The sequence below is a fragment of the Pongo abelii genome, chromosome 13 (assembly GCF_028885655.2).
Source record: "Pongo abelii isolate AG06213 chromosome 13, NHGRI_mPonAbe1-v2.0_pri, whole genome shotgun sequence".
NCBI lineage: Eukaryota > Metazoa > Chordata > Mammalia > Primates > Hominidae > Pongo > Pongo abelii.
The window spans coordinates 91,071,882-91,098,681 of NC_071998.2; the positions used below are offsets into that span (position 1 = coordinate 91,071,882).

The window sequence follows — 26,800 nt, forward strand, 5'->3', positions numbered from 1 at the left end:
AATTATAAATCCCAGAAGGTTAACAGCGCTCACTGATTGGAAAATTAGCATGTACTTTTGCTCCAATGGTCACTTACTTTTCCTTGATGGGTCCTGCCTGCCTGCCTCACTAATACCCAGCAGGGTTCCAAATGGGGAAATTGCCTCATACTCATTTCAGCAACGTCTCTCCCTGCAATGGTTATCCATGGCAGAAAATACAAAGAGGCAGATCATTTCAACAGGAAAGTCTTAGTGTTCTTCTGTTTCCAGGAGAAGGACCACTGCTGCCTATGTACCTCTTCCCATTCCCAAACTGCACCCCTCAAAACAAAAAAACCCCAAAAAGACAAACATCCCCCAAAAACAAAACAAAATACCTCAACAGAAAACTAATAAGCAAAGCCTAGAAGTTCACTCAGAACTCAGGCTTAATTGCTCATCCAAATTCTGCTCTATGCACATAAATTCTTCACTTCGTATTTTCTTGTTCTTATTATGATATTTATATATAGTTCCTATAAAAAGCTTCTCAATTTCCAATAAGTAAGGTTCGAGTTGCACTGGAAGACAGGTAAGAGTAACTCAGGTATATGGGTGCATGTGCTACCCAATCAAGGACAATTACAAAGTACTTTCCTAAAAACGCAAGTGTGGGTCTGTTCTGCACTGACCAGCAAGCATATGAATGCCTCTTGCTTAGTGCCATACAGCCTAAGGCCACTGGAGGTCAGCAGAGAACCTGGTCCCACCAGGGGCTGACTGATGGGACTTTCTAGATTCAAGGCAAGCAAGCATGACCACCAAGGAGAATAATGAATTATACTTCTGAATTCCCCAAATGATAAGACTGCAGAAGATAAGATGTGAAGCAAGTTGAAGCATGGCCGTGTTTTAATTGTGTGCATGTGTACATGCATGTGTACACGTGTGTCTATGTGTGTTTCGAAATTTTGGAAAGCAGACAGTTATAAAGAAGAAAACAAGAACCACTTCCAACCACCACTGGAGAAAACCACTATTAACATTTTGGTTTATATTTTGGTAACTTTGAAGAAAAGTTGCTTAACTAGCAGAGATATATTTCAATTCAGAAAAAATAAACTCTGAGGTTAGTCAAATAGTAAAGTGATAGCATCAATAAATACTTGCAGAATGGGTTTTAGCAGCTTGGAAGAAATTCCTAGAGAGAGTAGAGCATTACCAATACTCTTAAGGGCATGGAGGCCAATATTGTGTAAAAAAACAGAAACAAAAACAAAACTCAACTCAGTTGAGAAATGATGCACAAGAGTCAGACTCTAGTTTCAGAATAACTTGAACAAATTTATTTTCCTTTTAAGGCACACACATTAATGACACAATTTTTAAAATCTATTTGTAACTGAGTCTAAAATAGTTTTCACAATAGGTATAAAAAATTCTAAGTGCCCCTATCTCTCACCATAAACAAAAATCAACTCAAAATGGATTAAAGACATAAATCTAAGACCCGAAACTATAAAACCAGTAGAAGAAAACATAGGGGAAATGCTTTAGCACATTGGTCTGGGCAAAGTTTTTATGGATACGGCTTTAAATGCACAGGCAAAAGAAAGCAAAAATAGACAAATGGGATTTTATCAAACTAAAAAGCTTCTGTAGGGCAAGGGAAACACTCAACAGAGTGAAGAGGCAACCTCAGAATTAGTGGAAATATCTGTAAACTAATCATCTGATAAGGGATTAACATCCAGAATATACAAGCAACAACAACAATGACAACAAAATCCAATTTTAAAAAGGGCATGGCATCTCAACAAACATTTCTCAAAAGAAATACAAATGGCCAAAAAGCATATAAAAAAAATTGTCAGTTTCACTAATCATGTGGTTACATACAAATCGAAACCACAATGAGATATCATCTCACCCCAGTTAGAATGGCTATTAACAAAAATGTGAAAATAATTAATACTGGAGAGCATTTGGAGAAAGGGAAACATTCATGTTGTTGATGAGACAGTAAAGTAGCACAGCCACTATGGAAAACAAAATGGAGGTTCCTCAAAACCTAAAAATAGAACTACCACATGATCCAGCAATTCCATTACTGGGTATTTATCCGAAGAAAAGGAAATCAGTATAGCAAGGACATATCTGCGCCGCTGTGTTTACTGCAGCACTATTTACAATAGTCAAAATATGAAATCAACCTAAGTGGCCATCAAGAGATGAATGGATAAAGAAAATGTGGGGCCGGGTGCGGTGGCTCATGCCTGTAATCCCAGCACTTTGGGAGATCGATGTGGGCAGATCACGAGGTCAAGAGATCGAGACCATCCCGGCCAACATGGCGAAACCCCATCTCTACTAAAAATACAAAAATTAGCTGGGCGTGGTGGTGCGCACCTGTAGTTCCAGCTACTCAGGAGGCTGAGGTGGGAGAATCACTTGAACCCAGAAGGCAGAGGTTGCAGTGAGCCAAGATCGTGCCACTGCACTCCAGCCTGGCAACAGAGCGAGACTCAGTCTCAAAAACAAAGAAAAAAGAAAATGTGGTACATATACACAATAAAATACAACTCAGGGCTGCTCTGCCTTTGGAGTAGCCATTCTTTTATTCCCTTACTTTCCTAATAAACTTGCTTTCACTTTACTCTATGGACTCACCTCAAATTCTTTCTTGAGATCCAAGAATCTTCTCTAGGGGTCTGGATCAGGACTCCTTTCTGGTAATATCCTCCTGGTGAACCATGGAGGGACGATATTGAGGAAACCCCCAACCCAAAAGGAAACAGACTGCAGCACCAAATGGCCAACCCTGGGTAAGTAGTGGGGTACCCGGGTAAAGGATGGGATTGGGTTAGAGGCCCAACTGAGGGGAGTTAGAGTGTCTCCTAAAAAAGAGTGGGTTAAAGGCCCCTCTTAATAAAAGGCAAGGACATCTGGTGGAACTTGGGTTCAAGGCCCAGCTTAGGATGGTTAGAATACTTCCTAAAATTTAGGGAGTTAGAGGCCCCCCTCAGTAAAGTTCCTCTCAGCTATGAAATGGATTTGGCATTATGGGGTGTTAACCACTATTCTCTTTGGATTAATCTGCTTTGTACTCTTCACTGACAGCTGTGGGTGACAGGATTAGGCATGTACAGGATCACTGGACATGGGGAGCCTTTTTTCTCCCCAAAAGGGGAAACTTGAAAGCTGGTGAGACTGTTGGAAAACCCCTTTGCAACTGACAAGTGACCGCCTGAACTTTTGATTCAGTGTCGCTGCAATAAGTGGGTCTTTCTCTGGCCTCCCTGAGCACCTTGCCTTCCCCACCTTGCTGCAGGCAATGAATGCTTTTCTCCCTTTCCTATCCTCTGTGCCCAGAGACCACATGAGGGCAGAGGTTGGATTAAAGATGACAGGGTCCATCTGAGGGCAAGTTTGAGCCTTGCCAATTCCATATTGCATACTAAGCAGAGTGGCTACTGTAGCGAATCTGGTGTACTTTGTGCTGCAACTTTGTCTTTCCACATTGCTCTGTCATAAAGAAGAATACCTTTATGGACAGAACACGGGCTTAGGATTCCATAAACCCAGGTTCAAGCCAGCCTGGGAAACTGGTTAATTACAAACTTTGCTGCAAGTACCTGAAAAAAAAAATGCTGAAGTTTCCTTCTCATTTTGTTCTATGTCTTTGGGAGCTTGACCTTGTAAGAATGGGTCAGTACTTTCTGTTGGTCTCTGCCATCCAGGGAACAGGAGTTTTGGGGTCCATGTCATAGTTTGCTCAAAAAATTATCTTAAGCCGTTAAAAGCCTTTGCAAGCTCAAAACTGACTGCTCTAGGCTCCTTCAGGGAAGAGCAATAGAAACTGTCCAATGCTGTAGCTTAGTAGCTAACGCTTTGTCTTTTCACAATGGTGGCACAGGTTGAGGGTTCAATTCCTGGCTTAGGGAATGAGTCCTTTCTGGTTTGATATCTGTAAGACCTTTATCATTTGTTGACTCCCTCCCCCTCCGCGAACCATCTTGAATTTTCCTTTCTCTGAGCACCTTGGAGGTTACCTTTGGTAAAGTTCAAAAGCCAGAAATACTGGTCATTTGGCCTGGCTAAAGTCAGATAATAAGAAATTTAAAAGAACTGTTTTTTTTTTAAGAGTGCTATGGTTAAAAGTTAGCTTAATTAAAAGCAGATATTCAAGCTCTAACAGCCTGGGATTCCTTGGGAAAAACAGAGGAGGCACGACAGACCGTTTTGGGAAAAACCTCTGTTTTCCTCATGAAACTCTAGAAATTAGAAATAGATAAGATTCCTCTCAAAATCTAAGGCTCTGTTCTGTTTTGCATTGTGTTATCTGACGTTTTTGACTTTGGAAGGTATCAGAAATTACTTTGAATTATGAGAGAACTAGGTAAGAAATGTACTTTTGGGCATGCTTAATGGCAGTTATGGTTGAATACTTGACTCCGCACTTTTGGATTAGAGAAGCATGCTCTTGGCCCCCTAGAAGGTATGAAAATGTCCCCACACCCCACTGAGAGATAAGACTCCCATGGGAGATGGGCTAGCTCCCTCTTTTTTTGGGATCCAGGATCTGGTATAAAAATGGGACCCTTAATTTGGGGGATCTATTTTGCATTCCAGCTATGTCTGCTTATTAGGCTATAGAAACTGCATGCTTTCCTGGCCCTGTTCCTCCAGGGCTCCACCCTGAAGCTAGTAATCCAATTAAAAAACTGGGAAGTAAAAAATCTTACAACTACTAGATCTTCTGTGTATTTATATATGTTGTGTGTGATGTAAAAAAAGCATCTATTGACTTAAAACTAATAAGTGCTTAAATCAAGTTATAAATTATGTCTTTTCTGACCTAATTAATCTTTTAGATATTAGGTCCCCTAAAGTCAAAAAATGACATATTTGGCTTATTTGGTATAAAAATCATATAAGAAGCATTGCCAAATATGAGATGGTATTTGGCTTTCTTTGGGCCATATTTGTATAAATATGTTACTGGTATGTGTTCTAAAATTATGAGAAACTCCTATTATTCTGAAATGACTTAGTCTATGTTATTAATAATTATAATTGATATGTAAAATTGTTGTATGGTACAGAAGTAAGCAAAATTAACTTGTCAATTGTGGCTTTAATAGTGGCTGTCCTAAGACTTTTTGTCATCCACAGACAATGTTGTCTTGTATTGATCCTCTTCAGAAGGTGGTTTTATAATCAGCTATAGAACTCTAACAGGTATTCTTGAATGCAGATTTCTGATCTTTGGAGATTCTGACTTTAGAGGAAAAAGCATTCAGGACTCATGGAGAGCTGAAATGTTCATGACTATTAAGCAAGACAGGTATTAACTGCATGGACCTAACTAATAGAGGACAAAAATAATCTTTTTTGACTTTTTGCTTAAAATGCTGCTGATCCTTTGTTTAGTTTTTAAGAATCAAGGAAACTTTTCTTTTGAGCTATTAACAGCTTTTAATAATTGAGTAAAGTATACTCCTGTGAACAAAATTTGGAGCATATTTGTTTCTACCTGATTTCTCCAGAATTTGGAAACTATTTGTAAGTATTCTTAACTTATGGCAATACAATTATTTGCATAAGTGCAATAAGAATGTTTTCTTTTGCATCATGACACAATTGGAAAAATTTGTTATTTTACCAAGGCTTTGACTAGAATGGTGTGTTTTCCTTTAAGGAATCAACCTTGACTTGTAGAGCCAATAAAAGCCCCTTGGGAAAACTGGCCTCACGCCTTGTCTACACAGTCCCTGTACATGGTTTCTGACCTGTGGTAAGTAAAGAATGTCACTTTCTGATAGGCCCAGGAGCCCCAAGTTATCTTGGGACCTCAAGAGGAAAGGAATTTACTAAACTCATAGGTATTTGAGGATACAAACCCATGGCTGGGCTCAACTTTTAAAAAAAGTCTAACCTGAGATTCCTTCTATGAAAGAAAGTTCCATTAAAGCCAATTAAGAAAGCCTGTGTGAAAAATAATTATCCTTGCTGCACTTTATACAAATAACCAGGCCAAGCGTAATAAAGCAAAGCAGTCTTACCATGATTTATCTTTAGTAAAAATGAGGACTGGAGAGAGAACTATGGTACACCTGTCTCATCAGTTGTTTTTGAGTTTTTTTCTGCAATTGAGACTGACTGCTTATTCCTGTGAATCAACCAGTCATCTCTGGCTGGTACTCAGAAGAAGCAAGAGGGATGGATATCAACTTTCATTAGAACTCAGAGTTATGAATGGCCCTCGACATACCAATGCTTTCTGACTCAGCTCCTCTCTACCCTGAATACAAGAGACTCTAATAGGTAGGCAGGAATATCATTGCCCCTATTCAGGCTCAAGTTACAGAATATGGATCTTTGTCCCTCTACAATCCTTAGGATTAAGGGTTCCCTTGTAAAAGAGAGGGGGGAAATATGCCAGAGGCCACTCAACCAGGTCAACTCTGTCAGAGGCATTCAAACCAGAGTGACTCCATGTTGAATAGGGGTTGGGTAAAATAAGGCTGAGGCTTACTGAGCTACATTCTCAGGAGGTTAGGCATTCTGTCATAGGATGAGATAGGAGGTTGGCACAAGACACAGGTCACAAAAACCTTGCAGGTTGCAGTAAAGAAGCTGGCCAAAACCCAACAAAACCAAGATGACAATGAAAGTGACCTCTGGTCATCCTCAGTGCTCACTATATGATAATTATTAATATAATGCATTATCATGCTAAAAAAAAAAAACACTCCCAGCAGCACCATGACAGTTTACAAATGACATGGCAATGTCAGTAAGTTACCTTACATGATCTAAAAAGGGCAGGAAGTTCCAGGAATTGCCCACCACTTTCCTGGAAAACTCAAATAATCCACCCTTTGTTTAGCATATAATAAAGAAGTAACCATAAAAATAGCCAGCCAGCAGCCCTTGTGGCTGCTCTGCCTATGCAGCAGCCATTTCTTGTATTCCTCTGCTTTCCTAATTAACTTGCTTTCACTTCATTAAAAAAAAAAAAAAAAAAAAAAAGAAAAAGAAATACAGCCCAGCCAGTCAAAAAGAGAAAGACAGGAATAGTATTAATCTGCAAATTGTTTTGGGCAGTATGGCCATTTTAACAATATCAATTCATTTCCACAGAATTAGAAAAAACTATTGTAAATTCATACAGAACCAAAAAAGAGCCTCAATAGCCAAAGCAAACCTAAGCAAAAAGAACAAAGCCAGAGGCATTGTATTACTGGACTTGAAACTATACTACAAGGCTATGATAACCAGAACAGTATGATACTAGTACAAAAACAGACACAGAATAATGGAACAGAATAGAGAACTCAGAAATAAAGCCACGCACTTACAACCACCCGATCTTCTACAAAATCAACAAAAATAAGCAATGGAAGAAGACTCCCTATTCAATAAATGGTACTGGAATAACTGGCTATCCATATGCAAAAGAATGAAACTGGACCTCTACATATCATCATATACAAAACTTAAGTCAAGATGGATTAAAGACTTAAACGTACAAATCAGACTATAAAAATCCTATAAGAACACCTAGGAAATACCTTTCTCGACGTTGGCCTTGGCAAAAAATTTATGGCTAAGACACCAAAAGCAACTGCAACAAAAACAAAAACTGGTAAGTGGGACCTAATTAAACTAAAGAGCCTATGAACTGCAAGAGAAACTATCAAGGAAGCAAACAGACAACCTACAGTATGGAAGAAAATATTTGCAAATGATGCATTCAACAAAGGTCTAATATCTAGAATCTATAAGGAACTTATTAAATCAATAAACAAAACACAAATAGCCCCATTAAAAAGTAGGCAAAGGCCTGTAATCCCAGCACTCTGGGAGGCCAAGGTGGATGGATCACCTGAGGTCAGGTGTTCAAGACCAGCCTAGGCAACACGGTGAAACGTCATCTCTACTAAAAATACAAAATTAGCCAGGCATGGTGGCATGTGCCTGTAATCCCAGCTATTTAGGAGGCTGAGGCAGAAGAATCGCTTGAACCCGGTAGGCAGAGGTTGCAGTGAGCCAAGATTGTGCCATTGCACTCCAGCCTGGGCAATAAGACCGAAACTCTGTCTTAAAAAAATAAGAATAAAAATAAAAACAAAAAGTAAATTAAAAAAAAAGTGGACAAAGGATGTGAACAGACACTTTTCAAAAGACGACATACAAGCAGCCAACAAACGTATGAAAAAATGCTTATTATCACTAATCATCAAAGAAATGCAAATCAAAACCACAATGAGAACCACCCCATGCCAGTCAGAATAGCTTTTGTTAAAAAGTCAAAAAAGAACAGATGATGGCAAGGCTGAAGAGAAAATTAGGCACTTAAACAACTGTTGATGAGAAAGTAAACTACTCCAACTGTGGAGAGCAGTGTGGAGATTTCACAAAGAACTAAGAGTTGAACTGCCATTCAACCCAGCAATCCCATTACTGGGGATATACCCAAAGGAAAATAAATTGTCCTACCAAAAGGACACATGCGTGCATATGTTCCTCGCAGCACTATTCGCAATAGCAAAACCACAGAACCAACCTAGGTATCCATCAACAGTGGACTGGATAAAGAAAATGTGGTACATATACACAACTGATTACTATGCAGCCATAAAAATCAACAAAATCATGTCCTCTGCAGGTGTCCATCAATGGCAGACTGAAAAAGAAAATATGGTACATATATGCCATGGTACACTATGCAGCCACATATGTAAGAATGAAATCATGTCCTTTGCAGCAACATGGATGCAGCTGGAGGCCATTATCCTAAGTGAACTAACACAGAAACAGAAAACAAAATACTGCATGTTCTCACTTTTAAATGGGAGCAAAACATTAGGTATACATGGACATAAAGATGTGAACAATAGACACTGTGGACTACTAGAGAGAGGCAAAAGCAAGTGGGGCAAGGATTAAAAAGCTACCTATTGGGCACTCTGCTCACAGCAGGTTGACAGGTGCAGTTATACCCCAAATCTCAAAACCCTGCAATATGCCTCTGTAATAATCCTGCACATATAACCCCATGTACCCCCGATTCTAAAATAAAAGTTGAAAATGAACAAAAAAGGATGAAATCCTGTCATTCATGGCAACATAAATGGAACTAGAGGACATTATGTTAAGTGAAATAAGCCAGGCACAGAAAAATAAATACTGCATGTTCTCATTCATATGTCGGAGCTAAGAGAGTTGAGCTCATATAAGTAGAGAGTAGAATTGTGGTTATTAGAGGGTGGGAGGGGTAGTGCGGAGGGGAGGATAGGGAGAGACTGCTTAACAGATTAAAAAAAATTACCTCTAGAGAGAGGCAGAGCAAGATGGTGAAACAGAAAGCTCCACCAATTGTCCCTCCTGCAAAGACACCAATTTAACAACTATCTACACAAAATAAGCACCTTCATAAGAACCAAAAATCAGGTGAACACTCACACTACCTGGTTTTAACTTCGTTTCACTAAAAGAGGCAGTGAGAAGGTAGAAAAAACTGTCTTGAATCACCAACACCATCCCTCACTCATCCCCTGGCAGCAGCTGCACAGTACAATAAACACTGATTGGGAGAAGGAGAGCACAGCAATTGTGAGACATTGCCTTGAACTCAGGGCTTCCCTGTTATAGCAGAAAGCAAAATTGAACAGAACTCAGCTGACGCCCACATATGGAGGGAGTATTTAAACTAGCCCAAGCCAGAGGAAAATCACCCATCTCAGCAGTCAGAACTTGAGTTCTGGCAAACATTACCACCTTGTGCCACAGTGCTCTGGGCCCCTAAATAAACTTGAAAGGTAGTGTAGGCCACAAGAACTGCAACTTCTTGGCAAGTCTTAGGGCTGAACTGGGCTCAGAGCCAATGGACATGGCGGGGGGATATATGACCTACTGAGACACCAGCCAGGATGGCTTAAGGGGCTGCTGGCATCACCCCTCCATTAACCCCAGACTGCAGAGCTCACAGCTCCAAAAGAGACCCCTTCCTTCTGCTCAAGGAGAGGAGAGGGAAAAGTGGAGAGGACTTTGTCTCATATCAGGGATACCAGCTCAGTCACAGCAAGACAGGGCACCAGACAGTCGTGAAGCACCCTTTCCAGGCCCTAGCTCCTGGATGACATTTCTAGATACACCCTGGGCTGGAAGGGAACCTGCTGCTTTGAAAAGAAGGACCCACTCGACAGGATTCATCACCTGCTTACTGAAGAGCCCTTTGGCCTGAATAACCAGCAGCAAGAGAAAAGAAACAAATAACATAAAATGGAGCTCCAATAGGTCTGGCAGCAGACTTTTCAGTGGAAACCTTATGTGCCAGAAGAGGGTAGCATGATATATTCAAACTGCTGAAGGAAAAAGACTTTTATCCCAGAATAGTGGGATAACATCCCACTATTATTATAGTGGCAAAAACATCCTTCAAATATGAAAGAGAAATAAAGACTTTCCCACACAAACAAAACCTAAAGGATTTCATGAACATCAGATGTGTCCTACAAGAAACGTTAACGGGAGTACATTAATGAGAAAGAAAAAGACATTAATAAACAATAAGAAATCATCTGAACGTACTAAAGTCACAGAAAATAGTACACAGACAAACAGAAAATATTATAACACTAATTGTGGTGTGTCAACTACTTTTAAGTAAAAAGACTAAATTAGGGACCAATCAAAAAATAATAACTACAACAACTTTTCAAGACAAAAAGTATATAGAGATATAAACAGAAACAACAAAAAGTTAAAAAGCAGGGAGATGAAGTTAAAGTGTACAGTTTTTATTAGTTCTCTTTTGCTTGTTCATTTGTTTGTTTACGCAGTGTTATCAGCTTAAAATAATGAGTTATAAGATAGTATCTGGAAGCCACATGGTAACCTCAAATCAAACATACAACTGATATATAAAAAATAAAAAGAAATGAAATCATATCACCAGAGAAAATCACCTTCACTAAAAGGAAGACAGCAAGGAAAGAAAAGAAGGAAGAGAAGACCACAAAACAATGAGAAAACAAATAACAAAATGGAAGGAGTATGCCTTTACTTATCAATAATAACACTGAATATAAATGAACTAAACTCTTCAATGAAAAGACACAGACTGGTGTAATGGATTTAAAAAAAAACAAGACCCAAAGATCTGTTGCTTATAAAAAACACACTCTACCTGTAAAGACACTTTACAGGTAGACTGAAAATAAAGAAATGGAAAAAGATATTCCATGCCAGTGGAAACCAAAAAAGAGCAAGATCACTATACTTATATCAGACAAAATAGATTTCAAGACAAAAACTGTAAGAAGAGACAAAGAAGGTCACATATAATGACAAAGGGATCAATTCAGCAAGAGGATACAACAATTGTAAATACAATGCATATACATATGTAATGCATGTAATACAATGTGAATATATATGCACCCAACACTGGAACATCCAGATATATAAAGCAAGTATTATTATAGCTAAAGAGAGACACCAACACAATAATAGCTGGAGACTTAAATACCCTACTTTCAGCCTTGGACAGATCTTCCAGACAGAAAATCAACAAGGAAACATCACAGTTAACCTGCACTATAAACCAAATGGACCTAACAGATATTTACAGAACATTTCATCCAATGGCTGCCAAATACACATTCTTTTCCTCATCACAAAGCTCATTCTCAAGGACAGACCACATGTTAGGTTACAAAACAAGTCTTAAACCATTCAAAAAAACTGAAATTATCTCAAACATCTTCTCTGATGACAATGGAATAAAACTAGAAATGGATAACAAGAGAAATCTTAGAAATTATACAATTACACGGAAATTAATATGCTCCTGAATGACCAGTGGTCAATGAAGAAATTAAGAAGGAAATTGAAAATTTTCTTGAAACAAATAATAATGGAAATACAACATACCAAAACCTATGGGATTCAGCAAAAGTAGAACTAAGAGGGAAGTTTATGGCTACATGAAAAAATAAGAAAAAACTTCCAATAAATAACCTAATGATACCTCTTAAAGAATTAGAAAAGCAAGATCAAACCAAACCCAAAATTAGTAGAAGAAAAGAAATAATAAAGATCAGGGCAGAAATAAATGAAATTGAAATGAAAAAGACAATACAAAAGTGCAAGTAACAAAAAGTTGGTTTTTTGAGAAGTTTTACAAAATTGACAAACCTTTAGCCACACTCTGAAAAAAAGAGAGAAGACCGAAATAAATAACATTAGAAATGAAAAAGGAGACATTACAACTGATACCACAGAAATTCTAAGGATCATTAGCAGCTACTGTGTGCAACTACTTGCCAATAAATTGGAAAATCTAGAAGAAACTGACACATTCCTAGACACATATAACCTACCAAGATTAAGCCATGAAGAAATCCAAAACCTGAACAGACCAATAACAAATAATGAGATTGAAGCCATAATAAGAAAGCTTCCAGCAAAGAAAAGCCCAGGACCTGATGGCTTCACTGCTGAATCCTCCCAAACATTTAAGGAAGAACTGATACCAATCCTACTCAAACTATTCCAAAAAACAAAGGAGGAGGAAATACTTCCAGACTCATTCTATGAGAACAGTATTATCCTGACACTAAAACCGGACAAAGGCACATCCACAAAAGGAAAACTACAGGCCAGTAAATATTGATGCAAAAATCCTCCACAAAATACTAGCAAACCAAATTCAACAGTACATTAGAAAGATCATTAATCATGGCCAACTGGGATTTATGTCTGGGATGTAAGGATGATGGTTCAACATATGCAGATCAATCAATGTGATATATTATATCAAGAAAATAAAGGATTAAAAAACGTATGATTATTTCAATTGATGCTGAAAAAGCATTTGATAAAATTCAACATTCCTTCATGATAAACACCCCCAAGAAACTATGCAGAGAAGGAACATATCTCAACTTAAGGAAGACCATGTACAACAGACCCACAGCTAGTATCATACTGAATGGGGAAAAACTGAAAGCCTTTCCTCTAAGATTTGGAATACAAGGATGCCCACTGTCATTATTATTCAACATAGTACTGGAAGTCCTAGCTAGAGCAGTCAGATGAGAGAAAGATGTAAAGGGAATCCAAATTAGAAAGGAAAAAGTCAAAATATCCTTGTTTGTAAATAATATGATCTTATATTTTGAAAAACCTAAAGACCACCAAAAAACTATAAGAACTGACAAACAAATTCAATAAAAGTTGCAAGATACAAAATCAACTTATAAAGATCAGTAGCATTTTTATATGCCAACAGTGAACAATCTAAAAAAGAAATAAAAATGTAATCCCATTTACAATAGCTACAAATAAAATAAAATACCTAGGAATTAACCAAAGAAATGAAAGATCTCTACAATGATTTTTATAAAACATTGATGGAAGAAACTGAAAACGACAAAAAAAGGAAAGAAATTCTATGTTTATGGATTGGAAGAATCAATATTGTGAAAATGTTATTACTACCAAAAGCAATCTACCTATTCAATGCAATCCCTATCAAAATACCAATGACATTCTTCACAGAAATAGAAAAACAATCCTAAAGTTTATATGGAACCACAAAAGACGCAGAATAGCCAAAGTTATCTTAAGCAAAAAGAACAAAACTGGAGGAATCCCATCACCTGACTTCGAATTATACTACAGAGGTATAGTATTAGGTTGGCACAAAAGTAATTGCGGTTTTTTGCCATTAAAAAAAAAAAAGGGCAAAAATCGCAATTACTTTTGCACCAACCTATAACCAAAATAGCATGATACTGGCATAAAAACAGACAAAGGCCGGGTGCAGTGGCTCACGCCTGTAATCTCAACACTTTGGGAGGCTGAGGCTGGCGGATCACGAGATCAAGAGATCGAGATCATCCTGGCCAACATGGTGAAACCCCATCTCTACCAAAAATACACAAATTAGTTGGGTATGGTGGCACATGCCTGTAGTCCCAGTTACTCGGGAGGCTGAGGCAGAAGAATCACTTGAACCCGGGAGGTGGAGGTTGCAGTGAGCCAAGATCGCGCCATAGCACTCCAGCCCCACGACAAAGCAAGATTTCGTCTCAAAACAACAACAACAAAACAAACAAATAAAAAACAGACACATATATCAGTGCAACAGAAAATCCAGAAATAAATCCATATATCTACAGTGAACACATTTTTGACAAAGGTTCCAAGAACACACACTGGGGAAAGGACAGTCTCTTCAATAAATGGTACTGGAAGAACTGGATATCCATATGGAGAAGAATGAAACTAGACCCCATCTCTTGCCATACACAAAAAATCAAATCAAAATGGATTAACGACTTAAATCTCAGACTTCAAACTATGAAACTATTACAAGAAAACATTGAGGAAACTCTCCACGACACTGGAGTGGGCAAACACTTCTTGAGCAATCTCCGACAGGCACAGGCAACCAAAGTAAATAAATGGACAAATGGGATCACATCAAGTTAAAAAGCTTTTGCACAGCAAAGGAAACAATCAACAAAGTGAAAAGACAACCCACAGAACTGGAGAAAATATTTGCCAACTATCCATCTGACAAGGGATTAATAACGAAAATATATAAGGAACTCAACTCTATACTCAAAAATGTAATAATCTGATTAAATAATGAGCAAAATATTTGAATAGACATTTCTCAAATGAAAACATACAAATGGGAAACAGGTATATAAAAACGTGCACAACATCACTGATCGTCAAAGAAATGCACATCAAAACTACAATGAGATACTATCTCACCCCAGTTAATATAGCTTTCATTCAAAAGACAGGCAATAAAATGCTGACGAGTATAAGGTGAAAAGGGAACCCTCTTACACTGTTGGTAGGAATGTATATTAGTACAATCACTATGGAGAACAGTTTGGAGGTGACTCAAAAAAACTGAAAATAGAACGACCATATGATCCAATGATCCCAATGCTAGGTATACACCCAAAGGAAAGGAAATCAGTATATGCAAGAGACATTTGCACTCCCATGTTTATTGCAGCACTATTAAGAATAGGCTAGATTTGGAAGCAACCTAAGTGTCCATTGACAAACAAATGGATAGAGAAAATGTGGTACATACACATAATGGAGTATTACTAATCCATAAAAAAAGAATGAGATCCTGTCACTTGCAACAACATGGATGGAACTGGAGGTTACTAGGTTAAGTGAAATAAGCCAGGCACAGGAAAACATTGCACATTCTCACTTAACTGTGGGAGCTAAAACTTAAAACAACTGAACTCATCGAGATAGAGCATAGAAGGATGGTTACCAGAGGGTGGGAAGGGTAGTCGAGGGTCAGGGAGGGATGGTGAATGGGTACAAAAAAGTAGTTAGAAAGAATAAATAAGCCAGGCGCAGTGGCTCACGCCTGTAATCCCAGCACTTTGGGAGGCCGAAGCGGGCGAATCATGAGGTCAGGAAATCGAGACCATCCTGGCTAACACGATGAAACCCAGTCTCTACTAAAAATACAAAAAATTAGCCAGGCGTGGTGGCGGGCACCTGTAGTCCCAGCTACTCGGGAGGCTGAGGCAGGAGAATGGCCTGAACCTGGGAGGCGGAGCTTGCAGTGAGCCGAGATAGCGCCGCTGCACTCCAGCCTGGGTGACACAGCGAGACTCTGTCTCAAAAAAATAAAAGGGGGATAAATAAGACATAGTATTTGCTAGCACAACAGGGTGACTATAGTAAAAAATAATTTAATTGTACTTTTAAAAATAACTTAAACCGTATGATTCGATCTCGATCGTTTTAAAGACTTTAAAGGATAAATGCTTGAAGTCATGGATACCCTGATGTGACTATTATGGACTTCAAAATATCTTTTGGCCTGGCGCAGTGGCTCATGCCTGTAGTCCCAGAACTTTGGGAGGCTGAGGCGGGTGGATCACTTGAGGTCAGGAGTTCAAGACCAGCCTGGCCAACATGGTGAGACCCTGTCTCTACTAAATCTACAAAAATTAGCTGGCCGTGGTGGCACACACCTGTAATCCCAGCTACTCAGGTGGCTGAGGCACAAGAATCGCTTGACCACTGGAGGCAGAGGTTGCAGTGAGCCGAAAACGTGCCACTGTACTCCAGCCTGGGAGACAGAGCAAGACTGTCTCAAAAAAAAAAAAAAAAAAAAAAAAATTCTTGTAATCCATAAAAATATACACCCTACTACGTATCTACAAAAATTAGATAAAAATAAATTACCTCTAGACAGGAGAAATAAGTTCTAGTGTTGTTCTACAGCACTGTAGGGTGACTGTAGTTAATAATAATTTATTGTATATTTTTGAGTACTAGAAGAGAGGATTATCCTGATGTAACCATTAAACATTATATACATGTATTGAAATATTACTCTGTATCTCATAAATGTTTATCACACATGAATTAAAAAAAATAACTGATAAGAAAGCTTTGTGTTGTAGTTCATTTTTTCTTTTTCAGTTGTACATAAAATTTTGCCTTACAATCAGTGATGAGTTAGACTGGGTGTAAACTATGGTAGTAAGTATTTATTTCATTTTTGGGAAATAATGAGATACTGTAGTGCCTACAAAACAGTTCATAAATGCTGGTACTGTTTACTATTAATTTATCTATCCATCTGTTCAACAATTACAACTGAACACCTACTATGTGCTAGATACCATTCCAGTGCTAGGAATAGAAGGGTAAAAACATAAGGTCTCTACTCTCATAGAGAAATTTTATCATTATTATTGTCATTATTAACATCACTGCTGCTGCTACTACTACATCTAGTTGTTTCCACAGGCTAGAATATTAAATGAAATTCTTTTTTTTTTAATGGACAGAATAGTATGAACATATTAAACGAAATTCTTAAATGAATGAAAATGAAAAACTCAGGACAACCACATAGAGAACTGTGGGTCAGTTTCTAGAAGCCATCAAGTAGCTCAACTCTAAGCATTCCTCAAAATGCTGGCAAAAGCCTATTCAAAGAAAGTTTTTAAAAATTCAATAATTATGTTGAAGGCATTTATTAGAGTGAAAATAAGCAAATTACAATTAACAATATCACAATACCCCTGTACAGTGCAGATTTCAAGCTTCTTACACATACTTTTTCAAAAACTCCAAGGCAGTAAGGCACTCCTAGCTTTTTCCTTAATCAATGACAAACTATACGTTCAGGACTTTTAAAATACCAAGTTTCAAAAAATTTGTAAAATTTCAAACTTACCAAAAAATTGCAATTGCATTTTTATTTATATAATGACCCATTACAGACTATTTAAACAGACTATTTTATAATCCATAATAGGACATTTTAAGTTGTTTTTATTCAGAAATGGGCGAATTCTCCATTTCTATGGGGAATTCAATTTAAATTACCTTATTTTCACTTTCAAATAGCATAGTTAACTGATAAAAGCCATAAATGGCTCCCTCCATTTACTTTGCAACCTTGGGAAATAACTTAGCCTCTCTGTATCTTTCAGCCTCTTCATCAGTAAAATGGTAACACAGTCCAACTCTCTGAAAGGTCAGTGCTCTTTCCTACCTCAGAAACTTCACATCTACTGCTACTTCCGTCTAAAACACTCTTCTTCCCCTATTTCACTTGAAAATTCCTACTCTTCCTTCACTTTTTTTAATCATTTCCTCGAAAACGTCTTCCCTATCCCTGCAGACTAAGTCAGACTCATCATTTTGTAGCATTAAATACCTTCCCGTCAGAATAGATATCACAATATGCGATTGTGTATTCTACTCTCTTGCCTTTCTGGGTGTGTTTGGTTCATTGCTGTAGCTATAGAACCTTCCACATAGCATTACATAAGGTAGGCATAAATTTTTTTGTTGTTAAATGAATACTACTACTTAACTAGAGGTGTAATGAGTCGTGGTAAAGATAACTAAAATATCCAAAAGAACATGTCTAAAATCAAGTAAGCACTCAATAAGTAGTAGGGTTTTTTCCCAGGCAATTTGACTAGAAACTTTTTACAGGAACTTTTCCAAGAAATAATACTGTGACTTTGGATAAAAGGTCTCAGTGAAGCAGTGAGTTGGAAGCAAGGCAGACAGACTGAAGTACTCAAGGGCAGGACAGAGTAGGCTAACATAATACCAGACAGGTGATTGATACAAACAAGACATATGTGGGCATGATGATATCTTGATTCTAAGGCTACTTTCTGTCCTTGCTAGGAAGCTTCTTACAGATCTTCTGCCTAACAGAAACTAATCCTAAAGCAACAAGTAGGTACACTTGGTTGGAAAGAATACTGTAAGGAAATACAGACCACAAGAAGTAAAGTTTTTAATTTTCAAAAAAACCTAATTGTCTAAGTAGAAAATCCTACGGACTCTATTTATAAAACTTATTGGAGCTAATAAATAAATTTTAGTATATAGGGTCAATATAAAAAAATCAATCTTATTTCTATAAACTAGCAACAAAAAAACTAAAAATTAAAATTTAACAATCAATGCCATTTATAACAGCACCCCAAAATAAGAAATACTTACTGAGAGATCTCACAAAAGATGTCCAAAACATGAGAAAAAAAAATACCAGGCAAGCCCCAAATGAAGGACATTCTACAAAATTCTTAAAGAATATTACTCAAAACTGTCAAGGTTGTAAAAAATGAAGACTGAGAAACAAATAGACCAAAGGTAACCAGGAAGACATTATGCCTAAAAGTGATACTCTAGAACAACAACAACAAAATGATATAAGTGGAAGAGGGATAAAATCCAAATAAAATCCAAATGTGCCATAGTAATATAAGATGTTGATGTTAGGGCAAAATAGGTAAGGAATATAAGGGAATTCTCTGTATTATTTTTGCAACTATAATCTACATATAATCTACAATTATTCCAGAACTAAAGTTTATTCTTAAAGTATCATTTACAATAGCATGAAAAAAATAAGAAATACTTAGGAATAAATCTGATAAAGCTATCCAAGACATGTAGGCTGAAAAACCACAAAGCATTGCTGGAAGAAACTGAAAATGCCTAAATAAATGGAGAGATATACAATCTTCATGGATTCGAAGACTCAGTATCATTAAAATAACAATTTCCCACAAATTGCCCTGAGGATTCAAAGTAACCCCAGTTAAAATCCCAGTCACCTTTTATGTTGTCATTAAAAATTAACAAGCTGATTCTAAAAGTTAAATAGAAATCTAAATCAACCAGAACTGCCAACAACCCTGAAAAAAAAGTACAAAGTTGGAAGCTTTACCTGACCAGACTTCAAAACTCTTTATAAGCTATAGTAATCTACAAAGTACTGGTGTAAGCACAAACAGATCAACAGTATAGAAGAGAGAGAACAGAAATAGACCCACACATACAGTATCAGTTTATTTCAGCAAAGATGCAATGACAGTGAAGAAAGGATAGTCTTTTCAACAAATAATGCCAGAACTACCTGCAAACAATTGAACTCCAATTCATACACTATGCCACATGTAAAAATTAATTCCAAATGGATCACAGACATAAGTATAAACCTTCACACTACCACATTTATAAAAGAAAACATAGCAGAAAAATCTTTGTGATCCTGTGTGAGGCAAAGACTTCTTAGATACAACATCAAAACTATAATCCATTTTAAAAACTGATAGTAAGACTTCACCAACATTAAGAACATCTGCTCTTCAAAAGACACTCTTCAAGTTGGAGGTCTCATACTTCCTGATTTCAAAACATACTGCAAGACTACAGTAATCAAAAAGTGTGGAACTGGCATAAAACAGACATACAGACCATGGTACTGACTACAGAGTCCAGAAATAACCCCTCAAATATATAGTAAAATGATTTTTGATGAGGACGCCAAGACCATTCAATGGGGAAAGAACAGTCTCTTCAATAAATGATGCTGGAAAACCTAGAAGTACACATGCAAAATAATAAAGTTGGGCCCTTACCTTGTTCCATACACAAAAATTAACTCAAAATAAATGAAAGACCTGAATATAAGACCTAACACTCTTAAACTCTCTAAACACTCTAAAACTCTTAGAAGAAAACATAGGAGAGTAAAGCTTCATGACATTAGATTGCAATTATTTCTTGGATATAACACCTACAGCACAGTCAACCAATGTAAAAATACATAAGATAGACTACATTACCATTAAACATTTCTATGACTCAAAGAACACAATCAACAGAGTGAAAAGGCAACCTACAGAACAGGAGAATTTATTTGCAAATCATATATATGAGGGGTGAATATCCAGAATATACAAAGAACTCCTACAACTCAACATCAACAACAAAAAACCAAATAACCTGATTTTAAAATGGGCAAAGGAGTTGAACAAATATTTCTCCAAGGAAGATATACAAATGACCAATAAGCATGTGAAAAAATACTGAACATCACTAATTATTAGGGAAATGCAAACCAACACCACAATGAGATACTATCTCACACCCATTAGTATGGCTGCTATAAACAAACAAACAAACAAACAAAAACAGAAAATAGAGCCCACAGGGTCACACACACCGTAGTCCCAGCTACTCAGGAGGCTGGATGGGAGGATCCCTTGAGCCCAGGAGTTGGGTGGGCGGGGGGGAAGGGATAGCATTAGGAGATACACCTAATGCTAAATGACGAGTTAATGGGTGCAGCACACCAACATGGCACATGTATACGTATGTAACAAACCTGCACATTGTGCACATATACCCTAAAACTTAAAGTATAATAATAATAAAATTAAAAAAAATAAAAACAACAACAAAGAGAAAATAAGAAGTGCAGGTGAGAGTGTGGAGAAACTGCAACCCTTAGGTACTCCTAATGAAAATGTAAAATGATACAGCTGCTATGAAAGATGGTATGATGTTTCTTCAAAAAATTAAAAACTACCATATGATCTAGCAATTCCACTGCTGGATATATATTAAAAAAAAAAAACTGGGAACTTTCTTTAAAGGTCTCAAAGAGGTATTAGTACACTCATGTTCATAGCACCATTATTCACAATAGCCAAGGGGCAGAATCAACCTGTGTTCTTGATGGATGATAAACAAATCGTGGTATATACATACCATGAAATATTATTCAGCCTTAAAAAGTAGGGAAATTCTGATGCATGCTACAATACAAATGAGCCTTGCGGACATTATGCTAAGTGAAATATGCCAGTCACAAAAAGACAGATACTGTATGATTCCACTTATGTGGAGTACCCAGAGTAATCGCATTTGTAGAAAAAGAAGGTAGAAAAGTGGTTGCCAGGGGCTGGGGAGAATGGGCAATGGGAAGCTGTTGTTTAACGGGTGTAGAGCTTCAGTTTTGCAAGATGAAGAACTGGAGACTGGTTGCACAACAATGTGAATACATTTAACAGTATTAAATTGTACAATTTAAAATGGTAAGATAGTAATTTTATGTGTATGTTACAATTTTTTTTTTAAAATACAAGGGGAGAATGGGAGAAAATATTTGCAAATTACATATGTGAAAAAAGACTTGTATTCACAATATATAAAGAACTCTCAAAACTCAGTAAGAGGGCAGGGCACAGTGGCTCATGCTTGTAATCCCAGCACTTTCAGAAGCCGAGGCCGAACAATCACTTTAGCCCAGGAGTTTGAGACCAGCCTGGGCAACATAAGGAGATCTGTCTCTAAAAAAATTTTTTTTAATTAGCTGGGTGTGGTGGCACATGCTACTTGGGAGGCTGTGGTGGAAAGGTCACTGGGGCCTGGAAGGTCGAGGCTGCAGTGAGCCGAGATTGCGCCACTGCACTACAGCCTGGGCGAGACAGTGAGACCCTGTTGCAAATAAATAAATAAACAAATTTCAGTAAGAAAATAAACAATCCAATAAAAAATGTGTAATATTTGAACAGACACATCATCACAGATACATGAATGTATATAAACATGTGAGAATATTCTCAACATCATTAATTATTAGAAAAATACAAATTAAACCACAAGGAGACACCACTTCACACATATTGGAATATGTAAAATTAAATAGACTATCCACTCCAAGTTTTGACAGGAATATGGAACAACTGGAACTCTCATGTACTATTAGTGGATATATAAAATAGAACAAATACTTTGGAAAATAGTTTGGCAGTTTCTTAAAAAGTTAAACACGGACCTACCATATGACCTAGCATTTCACATCTAGGTATTTGCTAAGGAAAAATGAAAACATATGTATAAAGATTTATATCTGAATGTTCATAATAGCTTTATTTGTAATCTTTATTTGTATAAAGATTTATATCTGAATGTTCATAACAGCTTTATTTTTAATAGCCAGCAAGTTGAAACAACCCAAATGTCTGTCAGGAAGTGAAGAGATAAACAAATTGTGGTATATAGCCACACAATAGAATGCCACTAAATAATAAGAAATAATATATGCAACATGAAACAATCTCAAAATAAACATACTAAGTCCAAAAAAAAAAAACCCAGACCAAAAAAAACCTCATACTGTATGATTCACTTATATAAAATTATAGAAAATGCAAACTAATCTCCAGTGACGGAAAGTAGATGGTCCTTAAGGATGATGAAGGTGAGGTATAGAACGGACAGACAGGGACCACAAAGGGGCACAAGGAAAATTTTGGGGGATGACAGCTATGCTCAATATCTTGATTGTGGTGATGGTTTCATGGATACATACATGTATCAAAACCTATAAAATTATAAAATTTAAATTTGTATAATGTATTATATGCCAATTATACCTCAATAAATCTCTTTTAAAAACTGCTTTAGGATTGAACAATCTATTTTTCAAAGCACTGATACGTATATGAATATATAAATTAAAGTTGTTTAAATGGTTAGGAAAAAAAAAAATTCGACCACAGAATAATCTGCCTAAAAGGCATTTCTCTTTAGAACACAGAATTCTGAAGGTTCTTCCAGTCCAAAACCTCTACAATCTAATTGGCACATAAGAGGTTAACAAAACTACAGTTTGTCTTACAGTCTCTAAAGAGACTATGGAAAATGTAAATACATTAATCAATAAGGGTTTCATAACAATCATTTCTTTAAAAGAATTACATAGAAGAGAAAAAATATTCAGAGAGATGCATAATACCTCATAATATGCATAATACCTCAGATAACTTGCTGGTGGATTGAAAAGCATCTGAACTGTGCTATTTGCTCCCATAAAAAGAAAGCTTACTAGCAATGATGTCAGATTTTCTTCAAAAGTTATGTTTAAAAGATGGAATAAATGATATTTATGGTTCAAGGATATAAGTATTAAATTTTCTTCCCAATGAATGTAAGCTTTAGAGCATAATTTCCAATTTTATGGTTCAAATTCAGTAAATGTAGGAACTCTTATCTGCACTGTAACATCTAATTAAATACATAAAGAATAGAAAGATTTGAAATGAGAACCCACACCAAAAACATCACGTTCTCTGTCAGCGAAAGGTCGGAGAAAAGATCTGGAAAGCAGTGTGAAAATGTAGCCCATGCCTGTACTGACAACTTTTATTGCTCCCTTCACCCTATCTAGTTATGAATTTCAGCAGACAGAAATATGGGGTGGGGCTTAGAAGACTGTGAAATGATTTACTGTTGGAAAATGCGTTGCTGCCTAGCACAAAGCTATACCAATAACTCCCCAAAATGTTTCAACAGAAAAGAGCAAATGAAGGCATTTGGTCAGAAGATCAGGATCCAAATTCGGGCTTGACCAGACACTGAGCTACGTAACATTGATTAAGCCACTTCATATCCATTTCCTCATCAGTAAAATGAAAAGTTAGGTGTGTGTACACACATACTAATTTTAATCAGTAGGTTAAGTATAAAAAAATAGAAAACTTGAAGAATGAGAGACAGTTCTGTATTCACACCAACTTACCAATAACTCAATGCAATAGCTTTTTGTGAGCACTCTCTGTCTCCCAGAAACTGTCAGATGCTTGAGACACAGAGATTAATAAGTGGTTTGGTCTCCTCTTAAAAGTGAGCATTAAAAAAAGAAAGAAAAAAAAATTCCTGCCTTGATGAACAGACAATGCAGCTGATAAGACAACTAAGACACAATGAACCAGAACTACCAAATACAATGAGTTTAGCACGATGAGAGAGGAAAGTTCAAGTATAATGGGAACACACAGGAGGAAACACCACTAGCAAGATCACTAGTTCAAGTTAGACAAATCCGTCATGTATACGAAAAACCATGAGGATTTTATAGAGAATGCTCCACCAGGACAAGCAAAATGCAAGAGGTTGGATTTTAAGAGCCTAAGCTAAGTTTCTTAATACTCTTAACAATTATAATCAGTTGCTACAGCTAATTAGACCTCAAAAATAGTCTAAACCAGAATCTTTTCAAAACAGAATCTTTTCAAAAACAGAAACACACAAAAATCTGAGACTATCTTATTTGAAATGACTATAAATGGTATTTTCACATGATTCTAAAACTAACAGAAATCCATTTTTTCTTCTAATACTACATTTCAATCTTATTTACTGATTTTGGTATCTGCTTTGGTAGAAAACACTGCTAGTTTTGTTCCCTATGCTTGATCTATTGTAATTTTTAAAATAACAACAAAAAAATCTTCACACAAGCAAAATAGAAAGTAGTGTTCTAAGTACATAAAAATTAAATAGTAACAATTTAACCAAGGTCACTAGAACATTTTCGGTTTGTTCTCCACTTAAAAGCAGAGCATTTAAAAAAAAAGAAAAGAAAAAATGTGTATGTGTGCCTGTGTTTGGGATGGGACAGTTTCTTCTAGACTTCCTATTGAGGTACTTACAGTGCTGATCACAATCAACTCTGGCAAACACTACTTGATTTTCATTTGGAAATTCTTCCTTAATGACATCGGAAGCTTCCTCAAAAATTGGATGCAACATCTGACTGAAACGACACCTATATACAGAGAAAGATGCCAATTAGAAATGAAAAGCAGAAGTAATAAAATCTTATTTCCGTTATTGCCCAATGACATTTGATATAGGCACAATAAATGACTCTGCGAGATAAGCACACACTTAATTTAATCATGGACCCTGACGTCATTCAATGGAGATGAAGACAATTTTGAATTCAAAGACTGTATACCAATTCTAAGAATGTATAAATAGATTTTGGTTTTATTCATCTTAAGACAATTGCCAGTATTATGGAACACACAGCTAAGGATCTCTTGCAGAGGTCATAAAACAAGTCTGAAATAAGCCCTCTAAGAAGTACTATTAGGATTTGTAACTACTGAGGCTTGAACATTTATGAAAGAAATTAGCTTTCTCTATTTTATTTATTTTTAATTTTTTTTGAGACAGGGTCTCATTCTGTTGCCCAAGTTGGAGGGCAGGGGCACAATCTGAGCTCACTGCATCCTCCACCTCCAGGGCTCAAGTAATCCTCCCACCTCAAAATAATAAAATTTTAGACTATTATGTAAAATATTTTAACTGTATTGCAAATATTAGACCTCTCCACCTGACTAGTTCTATCAAATCTCACAGGCAAGTTAGCATACTAAATAAATAAGTTATAGTAAAAGAATATATGGTATATAATTAACTATTTCCCCTCAAAATTTACCCCTTGATAAAATGGGCTTTTATATCTGTAAACATACTAAATACAGTAAGTCCAGAAGCAAATATCTTAAATTCCTAACCAAAACTTCCTGTCTATATTTTCTTTTTTCTTTTACTTTAAACACAAGGCACAAACCCCACAATATTCTACAAACTTGTTACTTCTAACTGTCCCTTAATCAAGCCAAACATTTCACAAATACAGTCATGTGGTGTTTAACGACAGGGATACACTGAGAAATACACCATTAGGCGATTTCTTCATTGTGCAAACATCATAAAGTATACTTACACAAACCTAGACGGTATAGCCTAGTATGCACCTACACTATAGGATATGCAGCCTCCTACTGCTCCTAGGCTACAAACCTGTACCACATGTTAATATACTAAATACTGTAGGCAACTGTAACACAATAGCAGTTGTGTATCTAAACATATCTAAACACAGAAAAGGTACAGTAAAAATACGGTATTATATATGGGACTTCTGTCATTGACCTAAACATCATTATGTCATGGATGACTATGTTCTAGGTAATTAAAGGGACCCAATAAGAAGGGGAAGAATCAGAATTAGCAACCAGCTGAGTTAGAATGGCCATTCTCTTACGGAAGAAGTATTAAGGATATGTAAACAAACTACAATTGCTACTCTTGCTTCCGGAGCCCTTTTCCACCAAATTTACTTAAATGATGTCAGTGAACAGTTTAATCCACATGTAATTAGTTCATACATATTAGCTTTAATACAATAAAAATATTGGAAAGCCTGTGAAAGGATGCAAACATTATACTTCCTCCCTATTTCTTCTTGTATATATATATCTCTTCTAGCCCACTCACCTGACTTCCTAAGGAGATGTCCTAGAATATATCAAGGAGACACATCTGTATCTTCAATCTCTTGCTTTCAAGTGGCTCTTTCCTCTTTTAGCTTTCTTAAATCTCTCCCATCAGGGATAAGAGGATGGGGTCTGTGGACATCACGGACCGTGTCTTATTTGACTATGTATTCTAATAAACATTCAATATATGTATTAAATGAATAAATTGAAAGAATGGAGGAATTGGAGCGGCTAGGACCGCAGGTTTGTGCGTTCTTACAGTTTGCTGAAAATAAGGTAGCTGGAGGGCAAGGGAGGCAAGGAGTAGGGGCTGATTAATGGTTTCTTGAAAAATTTAGATCTGATCTAGTGAAGAAAGA

At 36.7% G+C, this 26,800-nt stretch overlaps 1 protein-coding gene across 3 annotated transcripts in view; it reads right to left on the reverse strand.

The window, feature by feature from the left end:
• The window catches only part of ERP44 (endoplasmic reticulum protein 44), a 114,164-nt gene that overhangs the window by 44,902 nt on the left and 42,462 nt on the right, over positions 1 to 26,800 (reverse strand). For all 3 annotated transcript variants that reach the window (XR_010136443.1, XR_010136442.1, XM_002820045.6), the window contains exon 4: positions 24,801 to 24,916. Coding sequence is in view for 1 of the 3 variants with exons in the window: in XM_002820045.6 (XP_002820091.2) it covers positions 24,801 to 24,916 (116 nt within the window). In the remaining 2 variants the exon portion in view is untranslated. The remainder of the gene's footprint in view (positions 1 to 24,800; positions 24,917 to 26,800) is intronic.